Here is a 21,482-nt window from a genome sequence, read left to right on the forward strand (position 1 = left end):
TCAGGCAACAGTCATTTATTTATTGACTTAAACAAGCAAAAAGTATCCTCAGACATAATGGCTACCACTTGAGCAATACAAATCAATGCTACTGAAGAATAGGGAACATCTTTTCTTTCACCCCTCCCATCCCAGAAGTAACAATAGAAACACCAGGACCCCTAGAGAAAAGAGAAGGAGAAAAATCATAAAAGGTATTTAGAATGAGCTGCAGAGTTGAAACATGGACACTAAAAAATCATTAGCTAATCTACCACATCACCACAATCACCTCAAAAAAACTTTCATTGTTCCATTTCTACCAGGTACCAAATATATAGCACTGTTTAACAGCGATTTCAATGTATTAACAACTGTCCTCAGCTGAAGCAGAACAGTAATTACTATTTATATTAAATTTGAGGCTACGGATAGAGAGAAAGTTTTCCATAGACTACAATGCACATTAATGAAAAGAGAGTGGGGGAGAAACAAAGTTACTTTTAAATTGCTGTATGTCTCTATCAATCAAGGAATTTGTTCTGTACTGATAGCTCACTGAAGACACAATATCCTGACAGAGTATGGCAACTCTACTCACCCTGTGACAGTGTATCTGATGACTGTATCTATGAAGAATTTATCTGTGAGGCCCTTAAATTGTAGGCCACTGAAAACCCCAGTTTGCTACTCCTGTGTGGGTGGTTTTTAATCAGACATCAGCGAAAAAAAGCAAACACCACATGCAAAACAACTGTTACTAAATCATTTAGTCTTCCTTGTAACAGTCAAAGATATGAGTAAGGCATTCCTCAGATTTAGAGAAAACATTAGGAGTCTTTAGTTTTGCAGGCAAGGAGACCTTTTATTTTAATCCATTAAAAGAACCCAAAATAGTCAGCAGGTGGCCACATCTATCCATGTTTCATTAAAATCACATAAAACCTAAGTACAAAAGCACCACTGATTATTGCTCTAGAAAAACTGCATGAAAAATCCAAATACACACAGTAAAAACATCACCATATGCACAAGACATAATTTCTTAAAGCAAGTGTATGGAATGCTGATCCAATTTTACACATACCTTGCAATATTAAGTTGATATTTATATTACTTGGCAACAACGGGAATTTCTAAAAGCACTGTTATGAGAAGGGAAATGTTCATATACAGTTTAATATGTCAACTATCATAGTCCTAAAAAAATTAGCATTTACAAAATACTTGATAAAAATATCTTTTAAAAGTTGTCCAAGAGGTACATAAAATCAACCCAAAATTTTCATGGTATTTCATTCATTCTTGTCACCTACAGATTCAGTTTTCTGAGCCTGTGGAGAAGAAAGAAAGAAACTAAATTACTATGGTGAATTTCTACTGTGTACCTAAATACCCAAGCTATCCTTACTCCTTCGATTTCTTGCAACAGCTCAGTTCCAAACCTGTGTCCATACGACATTTACACAACCGGAACAGGTACAGTCACACACTTCTCAACTCATCGCTCCCAGCTTTTCAAAAGCAATACAAGCCTTACCTGTCAGCTTCCATCCTTCACACTGAAAAGCACCACACTACCACCTGTTTCTATTCACTGCACACATGCTGAATGCTCTACCGCACCCTTAACTTTCACTGTTTCAATCTGCCCTTTTACTGACAGTGTGCTGGGTGGGGCACCTCTGGATGTTGAAACACTAACAGTTGAGCGAGATGCGAATCTGCAATAACATTATGGGCAATAAAAAGAAACATTATGAACATGCTAACAATGTCTGAAAGGCTGAATAATTAAAAACACTGATTCAATCAGCAGGAGGTATGTGTGGAAAGTACCTCTTCAGCTTTATTTTCACCATTTTCAGATGGTGTAGTACCTTCCTTTGCAGCTTCTTGCTTTTCATCCTTCTTCCCTTTAGCACCTTTGCTGGCCTTTGTCCCAGGTTCCTTCTGACAGAAGATTAAAAACATGGCCATAGATGTTGTATGAGTAGCCAGAACCTTGCATCTTTATCAAAAAACTTTCACATGAACTAAACAGCAAGTCTTGGCAAGCTGCATGTGCTGGACTGAAACAGAAAACCATCTAAAGGCTATCGGGAAACTGTAAATCCACATAAGTTGTACAGAGACTCAAATTCCTAGAAAGTGGTGGTGTCTGCTTCTTTCCTTTTTCTGCTAATTTTTTCAGGGATACAAAACCATATCAGACTATTTTGGTAGAGCTGATCTATGAGGTGCATACAGGATATCTGTGTGAACAAATCCAATTACAGTATATTGAAAGCTTATTGAGCCAAGCACAAACACCACACTGTTTGTGTAACTACAGCACTACACTTTCAATTAACATAAAATATTAAATTAGATTTTAAAAATTAAGTTTTTTCCTTGGCTCTCCTTTTGTTACGTTGATAACGTGTGTGATGGTCATTCCACGTCAATGAAAGAACCAGCCAACACACTAGGGAGGCAAACACCAATAAAATTCCATCTGCAGCAACACAAAGCAGAAAATTTATCAAAAGGAACTATTCTAACAGCCAAAGTTTCATTTTGAGATTTGCTCTTAATTCCTGTGTTGAAGTCTACTATTTTTTCATAAATTCTTTCTCTATGTACTTATTTATGTTTGTGATCTAAAGGTTAGCAGAGACATAAGTATTTAAAATGCAATGGGAAAAAAATTTAAATGGTATTGCATTTACAATTTTACATTAATATTTAAAGTCGTTCTGATAAACACTGGCTATCTTTCATGCAATCATTTGCTCCGAATTCTCCATGCAAAATGGCAATAATAGCTGTGAACAGGGATATTAAGGCTTGCCTTCCTTCATTAACTACCTTTCCCCACCAATCTCCACACAGAAGTGGGACAGTGAGGTGAGAGCACCAGTAATCCCAGTTCCAGGGCAGCCTGAATTACTCCTTCCACCCCTCAGCTCCAATGTTACATAGCAGCTGTGGTGCTTAATTTGGAAGTTTACTAGTGGTATGAGCATAGTACTAACTCTTTACCTACAGAAGAACAAACTAAGGAGTTGACTTTGTAAATTCATAACATGCAAGCTTTTAACAAAATTATCTCAAGTCTGTACCATCTTCCATTGTTTACTAGCAAGTCCAGAGTACACACTTGCCGTTTTCTGTTTAGGAGGCCAGAATTAATATACTCCTTAAAATGTGATCCAGTTAGGGTTTGGGAAAAAAAGATTACTGTATTAAAAAGTTACTTACAGTAATGTCATAAAGGATTTGAGTCACCTGAAATAAGCTTCCAATGTCTCTCATGCAACTTAGACCGAGTCCATAACACTGAGCTCATCCCACAGGTACGCGAAGCTATGGAAGCTACCACATTTCCTTCTTTATTAATACTCTTTTTAAGAGGGGAGCAGGATGGACTCAGCAAGACTTTACTGGTAATTTTATTTGATAAATCACACAGCGTTTGAAGTCAAGAGTTTTCCTTTCACATGTGGACTTTGTATCCTGGCACTTGCCCAACTGAGATGACAATAAAAGGACTTGAAAAATGGAAGTGTGAGGAGTGCTAGACTCAGTGTCCAGCATGAGGGCTTTTTTTTCCAATAAAGCAATTGCTCTTATTCAACATTCCCCTTAGGTGCAAATAAATCTACAGTTTCTGAAGTACATGATTTATATGCAGAAATCCTGAAAAGGTATTTCAAACACTAATAAGATTTTAATTTGACAGTAACTGGCCCAGAAAACCTAAACCATTCAATTTAAATATATTTAATTTCACCTTTAATTATAATTGTGCATTCTCAGCAACAGCCAGGCTTCAAGAACAGATAAGAGTTTCTCAGTACAAAATGAAGTACTGCACCTCTAGACAAGGAAAGAGAATGACACAGAATAATCTCAAATGCTTTTGTAGAAATTGCTAGGTTTCAGGTAGAGTTTACTCAACCAAGCCTGTACTTTTCAGGAAAGGTGTAGTAAAGGTAAAAATTCTTCTTAAACTAGCAATTCACTACAAACTAACATGGTCTGCATATCAAATAGGCAAGACATTTTCTTTGGGCCAGTAATGAGGCCAGGAAGGGGTGGAACAAAAAGAAAAGAATGATCTAATTTGTGGGTTTTTTCCAGGGAGGGGGGGCAGGGAGCTGCAGAGAGGGCAGGGGAGCCCATGCCTCAAAAAAAAATGCTGTGAATTGAACTGTTTGCAATGTAAAGAAGGAACATACTTACTTACTATAGGTTAAAACAATGGTAACTAAAAAGAAAGAGTATTTACCTTTGTTGTTTTCCTTGGTTTGGGTTCAGGTTTTGGTGGAGCAGGTTTCTATAAAACATTTTTAGTTGCACAACATGTTAGGCGCACCACCAGAAGCCAGTCAGTCTCCTCCACACCCTGCTTCCCCCCCCACCCTACACCTTCCCTTACTTCCTGCTCAATAGTATGCATCTATAAAAAGTTTGAAAAACCTTAATGCATAAATGCACTTCCTCTCTGTACACACCTGTTTGCATTAGTTCACTCACCTAGAAGTGAAAGTAATTTGGGGGTCATTCTACGAGTAAAACATGAAGATTAGTAGTAACTATGAAAAAAACCGCCTGTCAGCTATGTTCTAACAGAGAGAGGAACTAAAGCCAAGTGCTAGCAGTGGCATCAAATGAAGTCCTTGAAACACAGCTCCTCCTCCTTTCCAGAGAAGTAGCTGCATTTCCACAACTAACATCAGCCTGCAAAATGATACAAAGTCAATACTGCACCTAACAGACAGTGTTGCACTGAAGTGGGGAAATGTATCTTTTGTCAGAACAACCTGAAAACCTGAAACCAAGAAAACACAGATAACTTCATTGATGGAGTTCTCAAATACCCCTCAGCAAGAATAAAAATGGAATCAAGCAAAATGTAAAAAACCTGTTTGGTCTGAGAAACCATATGTGCTTAGAAAAGAATATACCAGGAGATACTATACATACTTACAGCTGACAGTCTTGCTGATCGTCTCGTGGGCTACAGGGAAAAAAAATGAACATTTTTATAGGCTTACAGGAAAAAGTATCCAAAGCAACATAGTATCAGTCATTTCATAGGACAGCATAAACTATACATGTCTATTGCCAAACAATTCACATTTTCCTCACCTTGGACACTCAAATTTTTAAAGGGACAAAGTGATGTGGAAGTTAGAAATAAAAGTTGTTCAGGAATTACAACATCTAAATCTCAGCAGTTAAATACCTCAGGCACACACCCTTTTACAACTACTTCTGAGGCCCTTCCTCTATGAAAGGTTCACAAATCCAGTAAGCTTGACTACCTGTGCAAAGGACTCTGAACCTCATTCATACATACTTAGAATTATGTTTTTAGAATCTAGCAGGTGTTACTTGTAATAGTGGGTACAAATACCATCTGATTAACAGGTGAATAAAGTTAACATCCTTCTCTAGAGGATATCAGTATGCTAAAATTTTAAAACATGAAACTAAGTCCTTCCACTTCCTCAGTTCTCCACACACTCGCTCTGAGAGTCCAGGTGCACAAAGACAGCTGCAGGATGAGAGGGAGAAATTATTTCTTCTATTTAAACACAAATCTCAAAAGGAAAGACTTGAGCCAGATATTCTGCTTCTCTCCAGCTTTTTTATCACTTCAACACACTTTCCCTATTAAATTTTATTTCATCCTGCTTTTTGTCATAAATTTATTACTGAAGTCTTAAAAATAGTTGTTAGCTTGTTAGTTTGTTTACAGTATTTTTGTATTAATTAAAACAGATTCATCCAGTTACACAGCATGGTTAATAAACTGAGTTAAAATCTGGTCTATGTCATAAAACTAGAATTACACCTGTGGCCAAAACAAAGGGAGAACTAAACTGCAGCAAATATCCAAAATAACTCAACTTAAAAAGAGAATCAAAAATACTTCTTAATTACATATTAAGCATTTAAGTTGAGCAGAAAAAACACAGCTCTGCGCATCCTGCAACAGGAAATAGTTCTTGTTAATATCTGAAGAATGCAGTAATTTGTGTTCATTGGAGCCATTCAAGAATTCTTAGTGGAAAGCAGTAGTGAATAGTTCAAATCTGCATCCAGCAAAACAGAAGTCAAAAAATACCTAAAGATATTTTCAGCTATGAAATATTTATGCATCATTAACAGCAAAAAGGTAAACCTCTCTTTTCTTGGCAATTTAGCGTATCAACTGTTTAAGAGGCAGCCTAGTATTATTTTACAACAGGACAAACAAAGCATTTCAGTTGGTCAGGTAATCAAAGAACTCACTCAAGGTATCATCTTTTACAAATCTGCTTTCTTAATCAATTATTTCTATCCCTTAATATTTAGGAACTGAAACGTTTTGCTAGTATCTACTTTTTAAGGGATAATGTATCAGTTTACATAAGTTATAATTCTCTTCCCTACCTCCCAACTGTTCCTGTTCCATGACCTGTTTGCCATAAGAAAGTCAGCATAAACCGTAAGTTCTTCAAAAATGCTTGACAGGTAAGTAATTTTAATTCTCATTTGGAGTTTGCACGTATTTTGTGTTATCTGATTATAAGGAGGGAACTAGAGCCAAGTCAGCAAAGGTCACATTTTCATGTGCTCTGGGAACCTTTGTCCTCTCCAAACAGCTGTACTAACCCAGAAATTAGCAGCTCACCCAAGAGCCTGTTTGACACTGGCGCTCTAGCAAACATCTACAGAAAGAGTCTATGAAAAGGAGCAGACAGAACAACACTTTGCACTCTCCTACTGCACCAGCTTCTGGCAATCTGATGTTGCCAACTTTCCAACCTGGATATCATATGCACATCATGTGTTTAAATAGTCCCCAAGGGTTATTTTCTAGACAAATCTGTCTAATAACCTAGTCCTCATTTACACTTTCAGTTTCCATAACATCCTGTGACATCTATGAGCTCCATAATGGGATTATGCACTGTGTGGAAAATAAAAAGCAAAACCTTCCCCCTCTGCTGTCTCTCCTTTTAACTTCTTGCCTCTAACTTTCATTAGATTTCTCTTGTTTATGGCTTTCATGAAGAGTAATTCTCTAACTGCCTTTCTTTGTGTTACTAATTATTTTATCACAATTCCATTATATAAAAGATGAAGAATCCTAGAAAAACTGTGTTGTTTGGTTTTTTCAGTTTGGGTTGCTAACCTTTTTTTAAAAGCTGCTCTACATCCTCTATTTGTCCCACTGTACTTGGTATCCTTTTAATTCTATCATGGCATCTATCAGGAGAGCTTCATTTAGTAGTCCCATATCCGAGAGCACAACAAATTAATCTTGTGATACACTGATGCTTACTGTGTCCTCTAGCATTTTTTCCTGTGTTTTAGTTACTTTCTGTTTAGAACTACTGCCATTTTCTAGTAACTATTCACTGTGATTTTACAATCTCTCCCCTGATTAACAGCTCATTTGGTGACCACCACTGGGTCTTCCCCTCTCCCTCTGTATTAATTTGCATTTCTCCATATTGAATTTCTTTCGATATTTTATCACTTTTTTATCAGTGACATAACAGCCTTCTCAGCCTCTTTCACCTCTGATTACCTCCACAACTTTTGTAAACTTCAGCAAACTTTGTCATTTCTTTAGTACCTCTTCTAGAGATCATTAACAAATATATTCAGCAGCACAAGCTCAAACACAAATCCTTCTAATACGCCACTTACAGTCTCCTCCATTATGAAAATTAACCTCCACTCCTCTATTCTCCTAAGTTTATATGTTAGAAATTCTTAGAAAGATCTTCCATCCTAGTTAGTTTCTTTAAGAACCTGCTTGGGGAACCTTATGAAAAAGTGCTCCTTACATGCAAGTAAACCATAGAGCTGGCTATACTTTACTTGCTATTTTCCTGATCAAATATGCTCAAAGATTTACAATCAGAGCAATTAAATATTCACCCACTCTTCTCAAGGTCCTGATTTAAATTTGTCTGCCACAAAATCAGGCAACCTAAGAAAACAAATTCTCATAATTCTCTACCTGTTATTTAAATTCACATTAAGGGCTGTAAAAAACAAATTAGCAAACTTTATTGTGGATATCAAGATATCACCAGCTGTCTTCTTGCCTTCTCTGACAGAATGTACTGTGTCCTTTAAACAAATCCAGTCAAAGAAAACACACAAATGTGTCAGCTGCTCCAGTTTAGAGTCTGGTATCTTAATTCAAGACACCCTCCCATCAGTCACTTAAGCTAAGAATAGTTTTGAAGTAGACTGGCTGAGGTGCGTGCATTAACCCTCTTCTGCCAACCTACTAGAGACAGAGCAACAGTCCCAGGCAGTAACATACTACGTAATTGCCACAAGATCCACCAGAGTTTGTCTATCAAAGCCTTAAAACTTTCTCGAATTTATTTGGTGTACTAATAAGTTGTATAATAAAAATAAAAAAAAATAATAATAATTTGTAATAATAATAATAATGTTGTATAAATCCTCAGTACGCCAAGACAAAATCAAGCCAGGTAGAGTGCAAATGTGGTTTACTGTCTTTATTCCCACTGAAAACAGCACACCAGAAGTGCCAGAGAAATGCATAATCTTCTGATATACAAGACTGCAGATCTCCAGTTAAATAATTACATGCCAAAACAAATTAAATATATATATATATATATATATATATCTCTCTATATACTTGCCTCTTGTTTAGTTACTTTTGCTGCATCCTTGCCTTCAGCACCCTCTGGAGACTGAAAGAAAATATTAAATCAGTGTTTTTATTACAGACTTAAAAGCATGCAGACAACAGCAAAACAAAGATTATGAAGACTGCTCTTTCATTTGCAACACTTCAAGCAGCCTGACAAATCTGCATTAGTATGTACAACATATGCACTGCACTCAAACCAGTCTCTTTACCAAAACCAGGCAAGAATCTGAGGACTGAGCACCAGGTACATACATATATCACACACTATCCCTCAGAGTCCCTCTAGGCAATTAACTAAAGCATCCACAGGCTCCAGTGGGAGCTCCACCTAATCAGCTGTTGGTTGCACAACAGTAGGAACTGGAAATCTGAGGTTTGCTCTATGATGGCTTTTGAAATTCCCAAGAAATTTAACACATTTTTTCCCAAACATGAATCTAACCTATTGAGATGCACTGACATGAACCAAAAAACCACAGCGTTACTGAAATGAATGACTTCTTTACCTCCTTTACTCCTTTTTCCTCTCAGCCTCACTCAGCTGGAAGTTTTAAAAGTATCCTTCCATCATATCTCACCTCCTCCATCAGAAGAGCATAAATCAGTATAATACTGAGACATTGACAGGAAAGCTCGGGACAAACATGTTTCTTCTCAAGAACAAAGTCTCAGCCTGAACAGCCTAACACTAATCTTGCCCAGGTACTAGAGAAAGGTTAGTTAAATTAAAGAAGGCGTGGTGGGGGGCAGGTGAAATCAGGCTTCTCTTTTGTTTACAACTCAAGATGTATTACTTCACATTTTGCAAACATCTGGGTTTCCCGTGTAGGAGCAAGCGATTCCTGGATAAAAAGCAAGCAGCAGCAGTTAGAGGAGAACTACAAGAACAGCATATTTTAAAAAGGCATTTAACAGGCAGCAGAGAAGGCAATTTGGTTGTTGTTTTGTTTTTCAATCAATAAGGAAGGAAGGTAGTTATCTTTTCACTTGTCCTTCCATTTCAATCTTAATTCAAACTTCCTCGCAGATTTTGACACAAAATGTCTCAGAGTTAGAGAGCTATGGTTTGGAGCAGACAAAATGACCGGCTAGTTTGCAGCAGTTGACCAGTGCCTTCTCCTGGCACTGGGCTCTAACACACTTACAGAAAGACATCCCCCCACCAGGGAATAAAACGTGGCTTTGTTACTGTGCACTCTCCCGACAGAAAGGAAGCACGCCACAAGAGCAGCTGCTTCAAAAGAGGAGAGGACTGATCATGTAAGTAGCTTGAAAACAGCAGGAAGTTAAGCAGCATCGCACAGCGTAGAGCAACTCAGAATAGCAAGTCAGGCATCCAAAATGGAGCCTGACTGTTCCCTATGCAATTGCAGCCTCACCAGTCACCTGCAGGACCGTTTCAGGTTTGCATTTCTGAAAGTCTTTCAGTCTGGTTACTAAGGAGTTACTACAGCTTCATGTTGTGACGCTGGGAGCATCACAAGTCAGAAAGAAAACAAAAACAAGCTATTCCATGATTCCTGTCAGCAACAAGTCCTGTTTCTTACAACTTTCCTCTTCGGCTCACAGGACATGCTCTGGGTATAGTTTTTCTGTTGAGTTCATAACATCTGTTTCTCCCATATGAATTTTCTCATGTCTAAAAAAATTGTGCTGCAACCTTTGCCTGAGAGGGAACTTGAATAGCACCTTCCTGTCCTGGGCAGAACCTATTTATATGGAAGTTCCCTGAGATTTTATAATCTTTTCCTCACAGTGGTCAAGAGACTTTAGATTTACAGGGGTAGGGACAGAAAGATGGCATGATTCATCTCCTTTGGAAGCCAAGCTAAGAAACTCATCTTAATCTAAATGAAGTTGACTTGACACTCCACAATCAGACTATTTTACCCTGCTTCACTTTTAGGAATCATAGAGCTCTGAGAGAGGGCTAAATTATCCCAGGATGGCACTGCCACATGCCAATAGCCTTGCAGTAATTGCACAAGAGCTAACTCCCCACCTGCAATACTACACAGTTAACACACAGTGATTTACCCCATTCTGTTTAGCATTTACGAAAGAGAAGTCTCCTACATTTCTGATAGACAGGGCAGCCTGATTTTAGATGCCAAGACTACTGCTAGACAACAGATTAAAAAACTGCTCATGAGGCTAATCGCAGGGGGAAAAAATTATATTAAAATACTCTTAATGCAACCACAACCTCTGTATACTAACTACTGTGATATGTTACACAACATACCTCAATTAAGTTAGATAATTAATTAGCCCAGCATTCCCTTTCAAGTTAGAAAAACCAACAGCAATTCTGAAGGCCACATAACTTTTCTCCATGGAGGGACATGGAGAATAATAATAATTTCAGAGGTGTGAATAAGCAGCAAGGGGTTCTGACATGTTCTCATTTCCATTTCAGACCTGCTCCCTCCTCTCTGCAATCACTGCAAGTCCAGGCGTTTGGTGGCTGGGCTCATCCTCCCGGGCTTTGGCTCCCCAGTACGCTGGAAGAGCTGTGTGGGAGGCCATGTCATGAGTAAGGTAATTGATCCAGCTGAAAAATAGCCTGCTGCTCAAACAAATGCATAAATATTATAATATATAGACAAATTATAAATATACAGTCTTCCCTGCTCCAGCAGAATAATTTTACTGCACAGCTGCACAAACAATTGAGTCAGTACAACAGACAAGAATGCAGTGGCACAGGGCAGCTGCGGGCAGCCTGGGACTCCATCTACTCTGTCTATCTATTGCAGCCAATAGACACACACACAGAAAGTATATGTCAGATATGGCTAACAGTGTATTTGTTAAAAGACGAACAGAAACTTATTTTCTCCTCTATGAGTTCTGGTGAGTCCCAGCTGATGTGGTTCTTCATACCAGTTTTTGCAGTACTTTCTCCTCTCCCTGGGGAAAAGAGAGATTTATACACAAATGGATTTGCGCCAAGCATAGTTCCCAAAGAACTTGGCATGCCACAAGCAGAGACTGTCTGCACTACTATCTGGAGTCACAGGACTTTTATGTAGATACCACCAAAACCTTCAAGCCTTTGCCCTTAACTCTTCCACGGGAACTCTTCCCCCATTTTTTGTCCTAGTGACAAACGACTGAAGAACCTCTGGTTCCAAAAGCAACAAAATGTACTAAGTAACCCATCCCCTTGGCACATTTCCCCCATGACGTAATGCAATGGCTCACCATATTTCACATGACACCCCAGTCACATTAAAATGCACCCTGAATACTGTGCCGTACATCATAAACTAGTCAGGAGCAGGGATATCCACACTGCAAGTTTTGTGCAGCAAAATCAAAGACCACTATGAGAACTGAATCACTTGACAAGGGCAGCACTCGAGCCTCAGTAATTCTTCAGCTGTACTCCATCATATGTCGGTATTATATTCATAAAGTAGTCCCTATAGGCCTGCAGTGCCTGATACTGCAGGGATGCCTACAAGAGACAAAACATAAAATAAAAAAGCAAATACAGACACAGGCAACAGTGATTTTTTTTTTTTCCTCATAGAGGTACATGACTGTCTATCTCTGAATATGTTTTTGACATTTGAACTACTAGCAAGTTTAAGGTTCAGATGACCACATACTGTGTCACATCTCTATTAGCACTAAATATTGGCAATAAGATTGCAAATTAAGCTGTAGCTAAGCTTTGCAAGACCTGTCGCAGCTGCATAACTTTCAAACCATAAGATTGTCTATCAGCAACTGGCTTTTTTTTTTTCCACTTGCTTTTGCCCCAGCTATTTTTAAGAGCAACCTAGAAAATTACTTTGAGTGGACTGGAAAAAATAAAGGAATATTAATAGATGGTAGAGAATGTTAAAAAAACCCTGAAGGAATATTAACATTGAGCTTATTTGTATATACATCTCTTTCACCAGCTGTGAAGCATATGTAAGAACCAGTGTTTCTACACATCAAGGCAATACTGCAGTATCTGCAATGCCAACATCATTACAGAAATGTTTGGTTGAAAACAGAAAACTAGACAATTGTTTTAAGTAAATATTTAATAGAAAATACAGGTCAATTTCCTGTTTTTATTGTTCTTACAGCTAAGTATTTGGTAGAGGTGCACCACAAAAGAAACATAAAGCTTCATTTTTTCTAATCAAAACCCTGGAATATAAGCAGTATATAATGAGAGTAGAATAACCCAAAGCACTGAAGTCACTGATGTCTTTTGAGAGATCCAAAGATACATGTTTGAACTTGCAAGGTCCAGCTTCCAGATAAATATTTTGTTTGCACTATTATGAATGGATTTATTACAAAAGAGTTCATTAAAAGCCTGAAGAATGAGAATACAAGTACATGAGAAGTAACAGCCAGTAGAAGGTCGGTATAAAATTAAATAGATGGTTCATTCTCTGACGGATTTTGTTACAAGCCGAAACTCAACACCCTGGCTCTGATGGGACAGAAATCAGTCCTTTCATACCCATATGAAAACAAAACAAACAAACAAAAAAAGCAGATGCAAATTTCATTCTAACTACCACATTGAGAAGTTAGAAATTAGAAAGGCAGAAAGCCTTAACTGTCCTAGCACATGAGCATTCTGAATAGCATTTCCTCCCTTCTTTGCAAGCTGTTTGGTTCAGCCACATTTTGATACACTGCCTACAAGGGGGTTTGCCCATAGATTTCCTGGCTCACTCTTGCAGCTGCAATTTCCATGATGTAATGCTTTTGGTAATTCCTCCTACAATTTTTTTCACCAACCAAAATAAGGTAAAAGCTTGAAAAAAAGAAAAAACACATTGCAAGAGGAGCAAATGTATCAAGTCCTAAGTCTTTTTCAGGATTTATTGCAACCTTTTCCTAAAATTTTTCTACTCCTCATTTCCTTTGAGTAGAACTATGCATTAGACTAAATTTAATGCCATTAATGGTTTCCCCATACATGCTATATCTTCTAATTATTTGTCCTCAGAGCAGCTCTGAATTTTGAGCTAGTTCATAAATGTAATTAAAATGCTGTTTATTTCTTGGTTTAGATTAATGAAGACTACATGTCGACTAATTTAACACCAACCAACTCCTGCAATACCATTCTAACTATTGTTTCCTCATTTAGCTCCTCCAGCATCTTATCATTAACCTTTGTTTACAGCTAGTTCTTTGATCTGTTTTCAGTGGATAGAACAGTGCTCACTGCCAAGCCAACGTGAATTAGCTTTGCAAGTAAAATTAATTCCCCCTAATAAATGCTTTAAGAAATCAGGTATTCTTTCTACTACACAGCTTCATTTCTTTTTTCTACCAAGAGTCTGATCCTGGATGAGGAAAAAAACTCTGCATGCTGCTACTCAAAAAAAAAAGAGTAAATCTGCCAGAACCACAAGGGAAGTACAGCATAAAACTGTTTAGTGGCTGGCTGGATTTCTTAAATACTTATTCGAAATTATATCTGTCTTGCTCTCTTCCAAGAAATATGAGGTTGAGTTTTCTTGTATATACATGTAAATAAGTTCTTCACAAAAAAAACCCCAACCAAACAAAAAACCACACAAAACAAACAAAACCAACCACACAAAACCCCATGCTGTTAAAGTATTTATTTTTTAAGTATACAATATTTTAATATTTTTGTTAATAATTATTACAATATTATACAATGTAACTTCTAGAATTTAAATCCCTCCATCTATTAAGAGCAGAATACTTAATTTTCTAATTCTTTGGGAGAGAATGTCAAGATCCTAAAGCTCTGAAAAGATGAATGGTACTTAAAGGTTTAAATTTAAAGACAAGCACTAATATCCCTTTTATTAATATGTTAATTACATATTAATTGGGGAAAATCAGGGAAAACACTTCCTGATCAAGGTTTCCACTCTTGCTTAATGATTCTAGCCAAGCAGAGTGACTTGTTGACATGTGATGCATTTTCAAAGAATATACAAGAAAATAAGAATACAAAAAGGCTGGCCATAAATAAAATCAGTAGGTGCAGAAAATACATTTTATTAAATTCCTTTATTCTTAAGACAGGTGATTTCTGTGAGCTTTATGCTCTTCCAGACAAGACAGCAAATCAAGTTAGAACTGGGGTATTTCCACATAACCAAAACCAGACAGAATAAGTGCTTTTCCAGAAGAGGAAATTCCTGCATAGTAGATTGAGGTTTTGCTATTCCCACTGACAAGAGGGTCAAAGACTGACAAATATAATTGAAAATGCATTTATATTTAATAGGACAAATATTTTAAAAAAATCTCACAACTGGTTTGGCTTTTATTTTTCCCTACAAGTTCATCTTCCCTGTAGTCAGTTTTTGAATATGACATCTACCTATGGCAGAGTGAAGAAGTAAGAGCAGTTTTTAGAGGCTCAGATTTTTAAAAAATATAGCATTGTGATTTAAAATTAGACAGACAGTTCTCTTTCAGACAGTGAAGTAATCAGCTGCATTTTGAAAAATACAGATCAGCCATGGGAGTAGTGAGCACCCAGCATTTGAAATTGTTCAGTTTCCCCTGAACACCAGATGTGAAAGTTCAGCTAGGTAGTGAGTAAATTCTTGTCTCTATATTTGCTTAACCATTTTACTGCCACCATAAAAGAAAGGCAGATTCAAAAAATATGATGGATGAAATCCAGTTCCTAATATTACTTCTCTAACTTTCAAAGCTGATGACAGTTCTGCAAGTGAGATGAAGCTGCTGAACTCATCCAAGTCTACATACATAGAGAGGCAGTTTTTAAAACCTTCAAGATTATGTTCCAAAATCTGTATTTAAATAGAACCGATCAGATTTGCAAAGTGAAACTAGCACACAGTACTTCTGAAAAAACAAATTATTTTATCTAAAAATAGAAATTACATTTAGGTAACTACTTTCTATAACAACTGATTCTCTAAAATAGCCACCTCTGACAAACAAAAATACTGTAAAGGACTGAAAAGAGGTGTTTAATTCCTCTTCTGCCAGAGGACATTACTGTGATAAAACCACAATAACATAGAAAAAGGACCTTTTTTGTTGTTTCAGCTAACTGGTACTACAAAACATCAAACCTCTGAGATGATGATAGCAGGTAGCAAAGCCACAACTGGTACAAAGCCTTAGATACCCCCATCTCTTACATCCCACTAAGAATTACAGCTGTGGTTAAAAGGAGTATTGCTCCACTACAACAGCCAGAACGAAGAGCTTCACAGGCAAACAAAATGCAGCTTCAAGAGAAGAATAAATGAAAATGTCTCCAAGCAGGCACAGGTGGGATAAGGAAGAAATGATACAGCAGAGGTAAAGGATGATTTCCTTCTCCGAACAGACCACCAACACATCTCCTCAACTCTGCTTGAGAGGAACAAAACACTGCAGAGGTTAAAATGTCCTTAGACCTTCATTTTCCATAACAGAAGCTACTACTAACACAGCTAACATTAGGTCAGTGGAGAAAGCTAGGTGGGATGAGCAAACATACCAACAGTCCCAACAAAGCTGGCATTGATGGGAACATACACAATTCTTCTCTGCAGACAGACTCCAATGTTCTTAGGGAACACAGCATTTCATATTTGCAGCTTTCACCGTTACCAAGAACACCTACTCTTTACTATTGGAAGAAGGGAGCTGTATATCTCCAAAAACCAGTAAATTCCAAAGACACCAAGGGGGTAAAAGTCCACAAAATAACAACCAAGCCAAATGCCTCCTCCCTCCGCTGCTGCAAGGATACAATTTGAGCACTGAGTTGTTCTGATTATTCTAATGAATTAAATAATACTCCTCTAGAAAGTCTGAGTTAGGGACAATCAATCAAAGATGAATGCCTGGCTGCTGCTAAGAAGCATTCTGCCCTACCCCACCTAATCACTCCTGCCAATTCCAGTTTTAACACTTCATGTCAAGGTATGGGAAACTAGATCAGCAGGCAGGTCTGGCCAAAAACTACCTCAAGCAAATATGGTATCTCACAGGTTAAATCAAAGGACAGGAATGGGCATCTGGGATTTCTGCTTCTGGCCTGTATATGCCAGCTTGAAGTAGCTGTTGAACTGCTGTCCAAATTGTGAAGTCCCACACTGTCGATTTTGCTGACAATAAAATTGGTATAAGAGCACCTTACTTCTTCTCTCTTGTGTGCAGCCAGCTGCTCATTCCCAGCCTACTCCTTTCTAATAGGTTACCACACATTCATTGTGCCGCTGTGCAGCATCTCTAACTTGGATCAGTAAAATGACCCAGGATTCAAAAAAATTCCAAATCATGTTCAAGTAGATAAGGTGTAAGAGAGTCATGGCCTGAAAGGTAATTCCAGCATATTGAAGCACCTTTTTGGCTACTGGACCACGGGATAAATCACAGTGCTAGCTTAGTGCAGTTAAAGAATAGAAAATAGATGGTGGCCATGATGATCCTAGCAAGTGCTAACTTCCAAGAAAAATCTCTGGATCTGGTTTACTTACACTCTAGGCAAAAGACAGTGTTACAATCCTGTCAAGCAAAATTCAACTTCATACAACTTCTCTAAAGGAATCATACACCTTGGAACACACCATGCCTATACACAGCTACTGTTTGGGTATAAAACAGCGGAGGAAATGAAGTTTTTCAAGTAACACAGAAGAAAAGCAACCTTAAACTAAATACCACATAGATGTAGTCTGCTTACATAAATAACTACATTCCATTTACACACAAGGCTTTTTTATTTTTTTAAACTTAACAATATTGATGCTCTAGCACACAAAATAACTTCACCCGTATTTGAATGTTGAACTACCATATATAGAAAGATTACATGCACCTAATTTTGAAGTCAGAGGTGACAATGACTTAAAAAGATTGTACTACTAGCTTCACTTTATCAGATATAATGCTTTAATGTGCCCAAGAAGCATGAAGAATAACTTTTAATTGACAATTCAGTGAAAATCTAGAAATTTTTAGGTTGCCCATTCATTAAGTCCAATTGTATTTTAGTGTAGTGTAAGAAGAAAATTTATATACCTTGCCATCAACTGCTGATAAAGGAGTCAGATCTTTACAGAATGGTATAAAATTATCAGAAACGTTTTAGATCATTAAATCCTTGGTCAACGAACTTTCAATCTCCGTAACTCAGTAACGACAACAACAACAATAATAATAGCTAAAATTACATAATTAGCTCTAAGTTAAAGTGTCTCTAATATAAACCATCAACAAATATTTGCTGCATGTATTTAACAGCCCTGTAAACTTCATTTACTGCAACGTGGCATAGCAGCATTGCTCAAGCATGTTTATTCTTCAGTGCCACTCAACACTGCTACATTGTTTTACATCTAAGCACTGTACGTGCAGATAAAAGGTTTTGATCTTTTCTGCTTAATTTTTCTACAAAAGATGTAGATCCTTTGAGTCAGCCTGGTCAACCAACTCTGTTGGCCTTCTTGAAGTAAGCTAACTAGGCAGTTTTCAATTGCTTTTAAATACATCAAGGTTTAAAATTCTGCAATAGTTACAAATCCACTACAATTTCTAAAATTCTAAGCAGAAAAACATCCTTCTCCCTTCTACTAGAAGGCTCCTGCAATTTTTTAAGATGCTCTGGCACATCTGTTCTGTTTGTCTTGCTTGAATTTTAAGTGCATCTCTGCATAGCAATCATTTTACCTGTCCCTGCAAGGCATGCTGAAGGTGGAAGTCCACCTGAGGACTCTGCTGACACGTTAGGTAGAAATTTGTCAAAGTCAGGGGTATGTCAGTGACAGATGCAAAGAAGAGCATCTTCTGCTGTTGCTTAGCCTGTTTTCCAGTAGATACTGAATGGTCTAGGAGTGATCTACCAGAAAATACGGAAAGAGAAACTACCTTCTCAGAGCTCTGACTTTTGCTTTTAATTCTCATGGACAGGGAGAAAGGAGAAAGCAGTCAGCATGAAACGCAGAGTGAGTTCAAGTAAAAATCTGGAGAAAGAGGTGGACAGAATAGGGGGGGGGAGAGGGCAGCAGCCAAGACATCTGGATCTGGTACTGACTCCCTTTTCCTTTCTATTCTATAATCACCTACAGACTGAAATTAAATACAGAACCTCCCACATTTCTATGTCTCACTGCTAACAGAAAATCTCTTGTGTTCTAGGATAAACTAAAGTGGCTTTGCTACAGAGAAAGAGCTTCCAACCCCAGTGTTGAAACAATTTATTGGGAAGATGCAGGTCCCCACAACATCATTGGAGATTCTCTCCTGCCAAATAGCTTCAAAATGAAGAGAACCTTAGAAGAAAAAAACACTTACATACAGTATATCACATTGATGCAGACTGACGCACAGCTTCAGTATCAAGACATGGAAAGGGATGTGAAACCAAGCTGAACAGCACTCGAGTACACTTCATACTGCTGCATCATGAACACAAACTCACCTGCTACTACTCTTTGCACAAACCTAGGCTTCATTCCACAGACCAAAGAGCAACAGCAAGATCATTCAGAGCTACAGCAAAAAAAGAGCTGTCACCTGCAGGACCTCAGCTTCATTAGTTAATTGTCTGATCACATACAAGCTGCTCCAAAATTTTAGAGAACTTGTTACTACTACAAGTTGCTCAGTTTCTATGCACACAGCACAAAGCAAAAAGACAAATTTGGCCAAGTAACAAATGCACCAATCAAAAGTGCAGGAGGTGCTTATTAGGGGGAATAAAACATCAGGACGGACATCTTAACCTGAGAATTCAAGATAAAGGGACCATTTCAACAACTCAACAATTTACTTCTGTGCCTTATTTCCCTTATCAGTGAACGAATATGGTGGATATTCTCTTTGAATATACATGACACTTCAGAAATAAAAACTTAAACACACAGAAGAATTTCACAAAGAGAACTTGGTTTAGGTCCAGACAAAACAGCATAAGTAGAATTTAGCAGCTCTAGGTTAGTACATGAAAGAACATGCATTTAACCTCAAAGATTAGAAAATACATTGATTAGATATCTTGTTGGAAACAAAACCAGAAAGGGTCTCACAAAAAAATCATCATGTGATCGTGTAACTAAATGCTCTATCATAAGACAACCATTGAATGTGGTACCTTCTGACTTATGCTAAAGAAGCAGCATTACAAGCAAAATATTCAATGGGTTTGTTTTTCAGTAGTAAATATAACTGAGTACCTTTGGCTTTAAAGAAAGTGAATTTGCATAGCAGAACAGGAACCTGTCCCAGACAGTCTCTAGTATATCTTCACAGCATCAACTGTGCTGCAGAAACTACATTCCTGACTACAAGGAGCCAGCAAATAACCTACTGAAATGGCTAATTAGACCACAATATTTTTTTATTTGCTGTGAAACAACAACAATATTCAAAGATGTCACATTAAAAAAGAGATTACTTAAGTTACACTTAGTCCTCATATCTGATTCACCTCCAAGCATTTTCAAAACAAGTGAGGTACAGGTGGTATTGCATAGATTCAGATATTCAGATTACAGAACAAGTTGGGTCATTTTGGAGTGCAATCCCAACTAAATGACAGACTCTGCATCCAATACTGGACAAGTCACCATTTGACCTATTAATGTCTCTCAGACATGATGCACATTGATGAGGCAAGTGTCATTCACCTTGATGTACGCTTAAGCACTTGTAGGTGACAATACCACGATTCTCCTTGTCATCAGGTACAGAATGGTCCTTCATCCTTTTATGGAAAACACTGAGCTATTTTTATTGGGGCTGTTTCAAGGTCAAGGAGTTCTTCAATATGACCCAAGAGCTAACTCCACAAAGACAAGTGAAAAGCAAAACACCCCAACCCATTTCAAGGTGTTCTTTCTATCATTACCACAACAAGCATTCTGGTTTATCCCACACTGGCATGCCATTCTTCTTGAGAAAGGCCATGTTCACACCACAACATGTTATTACAACAGATGAAGGGTACAGAAATCTGACAGGAGCAGTCCAGAGTTCAACCCCTTTTTGCTTTAGCACAGTATTTAACACCATCTCAACACAGAGTAAGTTCTTCCTTTTCTCTGTGACCCTCAAGCAATGAGTAATGATATCCCGATACCCTATGCCACAGCCCTCTAGAGAAGGGGAGGCAGCTTACACTTTTTTGTTCATAATATTCATAAAGAACATAAGGCCAGGGACTTAGCAAGTGACTTGAGTTTACATAGATATGAAAAAAATCAGAGATGAAAAGAAAAGCAAACAAAATAGAACCAGTCAGCTTAGACAACTACAGATACACAAAAATAGATACTGGTAGATTTTAGCCCTTTCTGCAATATTATTTGTTTACCTACCCTTATAACCGTGAAAATTTCTCATTTTGACTTTTGATGTTTATTTCCTTATAAAATTTTCTGTATTAGAAGCCTTTTTATAAGTTAGAAATTTTAAGAGAAGAATTGACTATTAGTTGCATGTGATGGTTTTGTCTCCATGTCAAAACTGGCTGGTGTAATTACTCAGTTATTGCTGCATCACCAACTTTTCACTCTGTGGATGTTATTATGGAATAAAATTGACTATGGTAAAATACTACAATTACACTTTTCTTAAAAAGCAAAGCCATTAACCATATGCTTTTCCTGGAACCAGTGCTTCCTAAAACCCACATTTCGTATATAATCTTTAAATGTAAATCTTCACGGGTACAATGCTAACCAAAATAAAATTTACTGTGCTGTTAAAATTCATCTCCATTGCTCTCATCCCATATGCAATGTTTTTATTACTTTTTAAAAATAATCTTCTAGAAACAAGACATGTTCTTATGGACTTACTACTCAAAGGTAGCTTCCCTTAATAAACATTTCACAATAGA

At 37.5% G+C, this 21,482-nt stretch overlaps 1 protein-coding gene across 2 annotated transcripts in view; it reads right to left on the reverse strand.

The window, feature by feature from the left end:
• HMGN3 (high mobility group nucleosomal binding domain 3) overlaps positions 1-21,482 on the reverse strand; it is a 23,321-nt gene continuing 1,839 nt past the window's right edge. The window contains exons 2-6 of one of the 2 annotated variants that reach the window (XM_048297641.1): positions 8,652-8,702; positions 4,955-4,984; positions 4,253-4,300; positions 1,819-1,932; positions 1-1,313 (exon numbers count right to left, since the gene is read on the reverse strand). In XM_048297641.1, coding sequence (XP_048153598.1) covers positions 1,275-1,313; positions 1,819-1,932; positions 4,253-4,300; positions 4,955-4,984; positions 8,652-8,702 — 282 coding nt within the window. In that variant the 3' untranslated portion in view covers positions 1-1,274. The other variant, XM_048297642.1, reaches the window with a different exon arrangement.

The sequence above is a fragment of the Corvus hawaiiensis genome, chromosome 3, assembly GCF_020740725.1.
Source record: "Corvus hawaiiensis isolate bCorHaw1 chromosome 3, bCorHaw1.pri.cur, whole genome shotgun sequence".
NCBI classification, from domain to species: domain Eukaryota; kingdom Metazoa; phylum Chordata; class Aves; order Passeriformes; family Corvidae; genus Corvus; species Corvus hawaiiensis.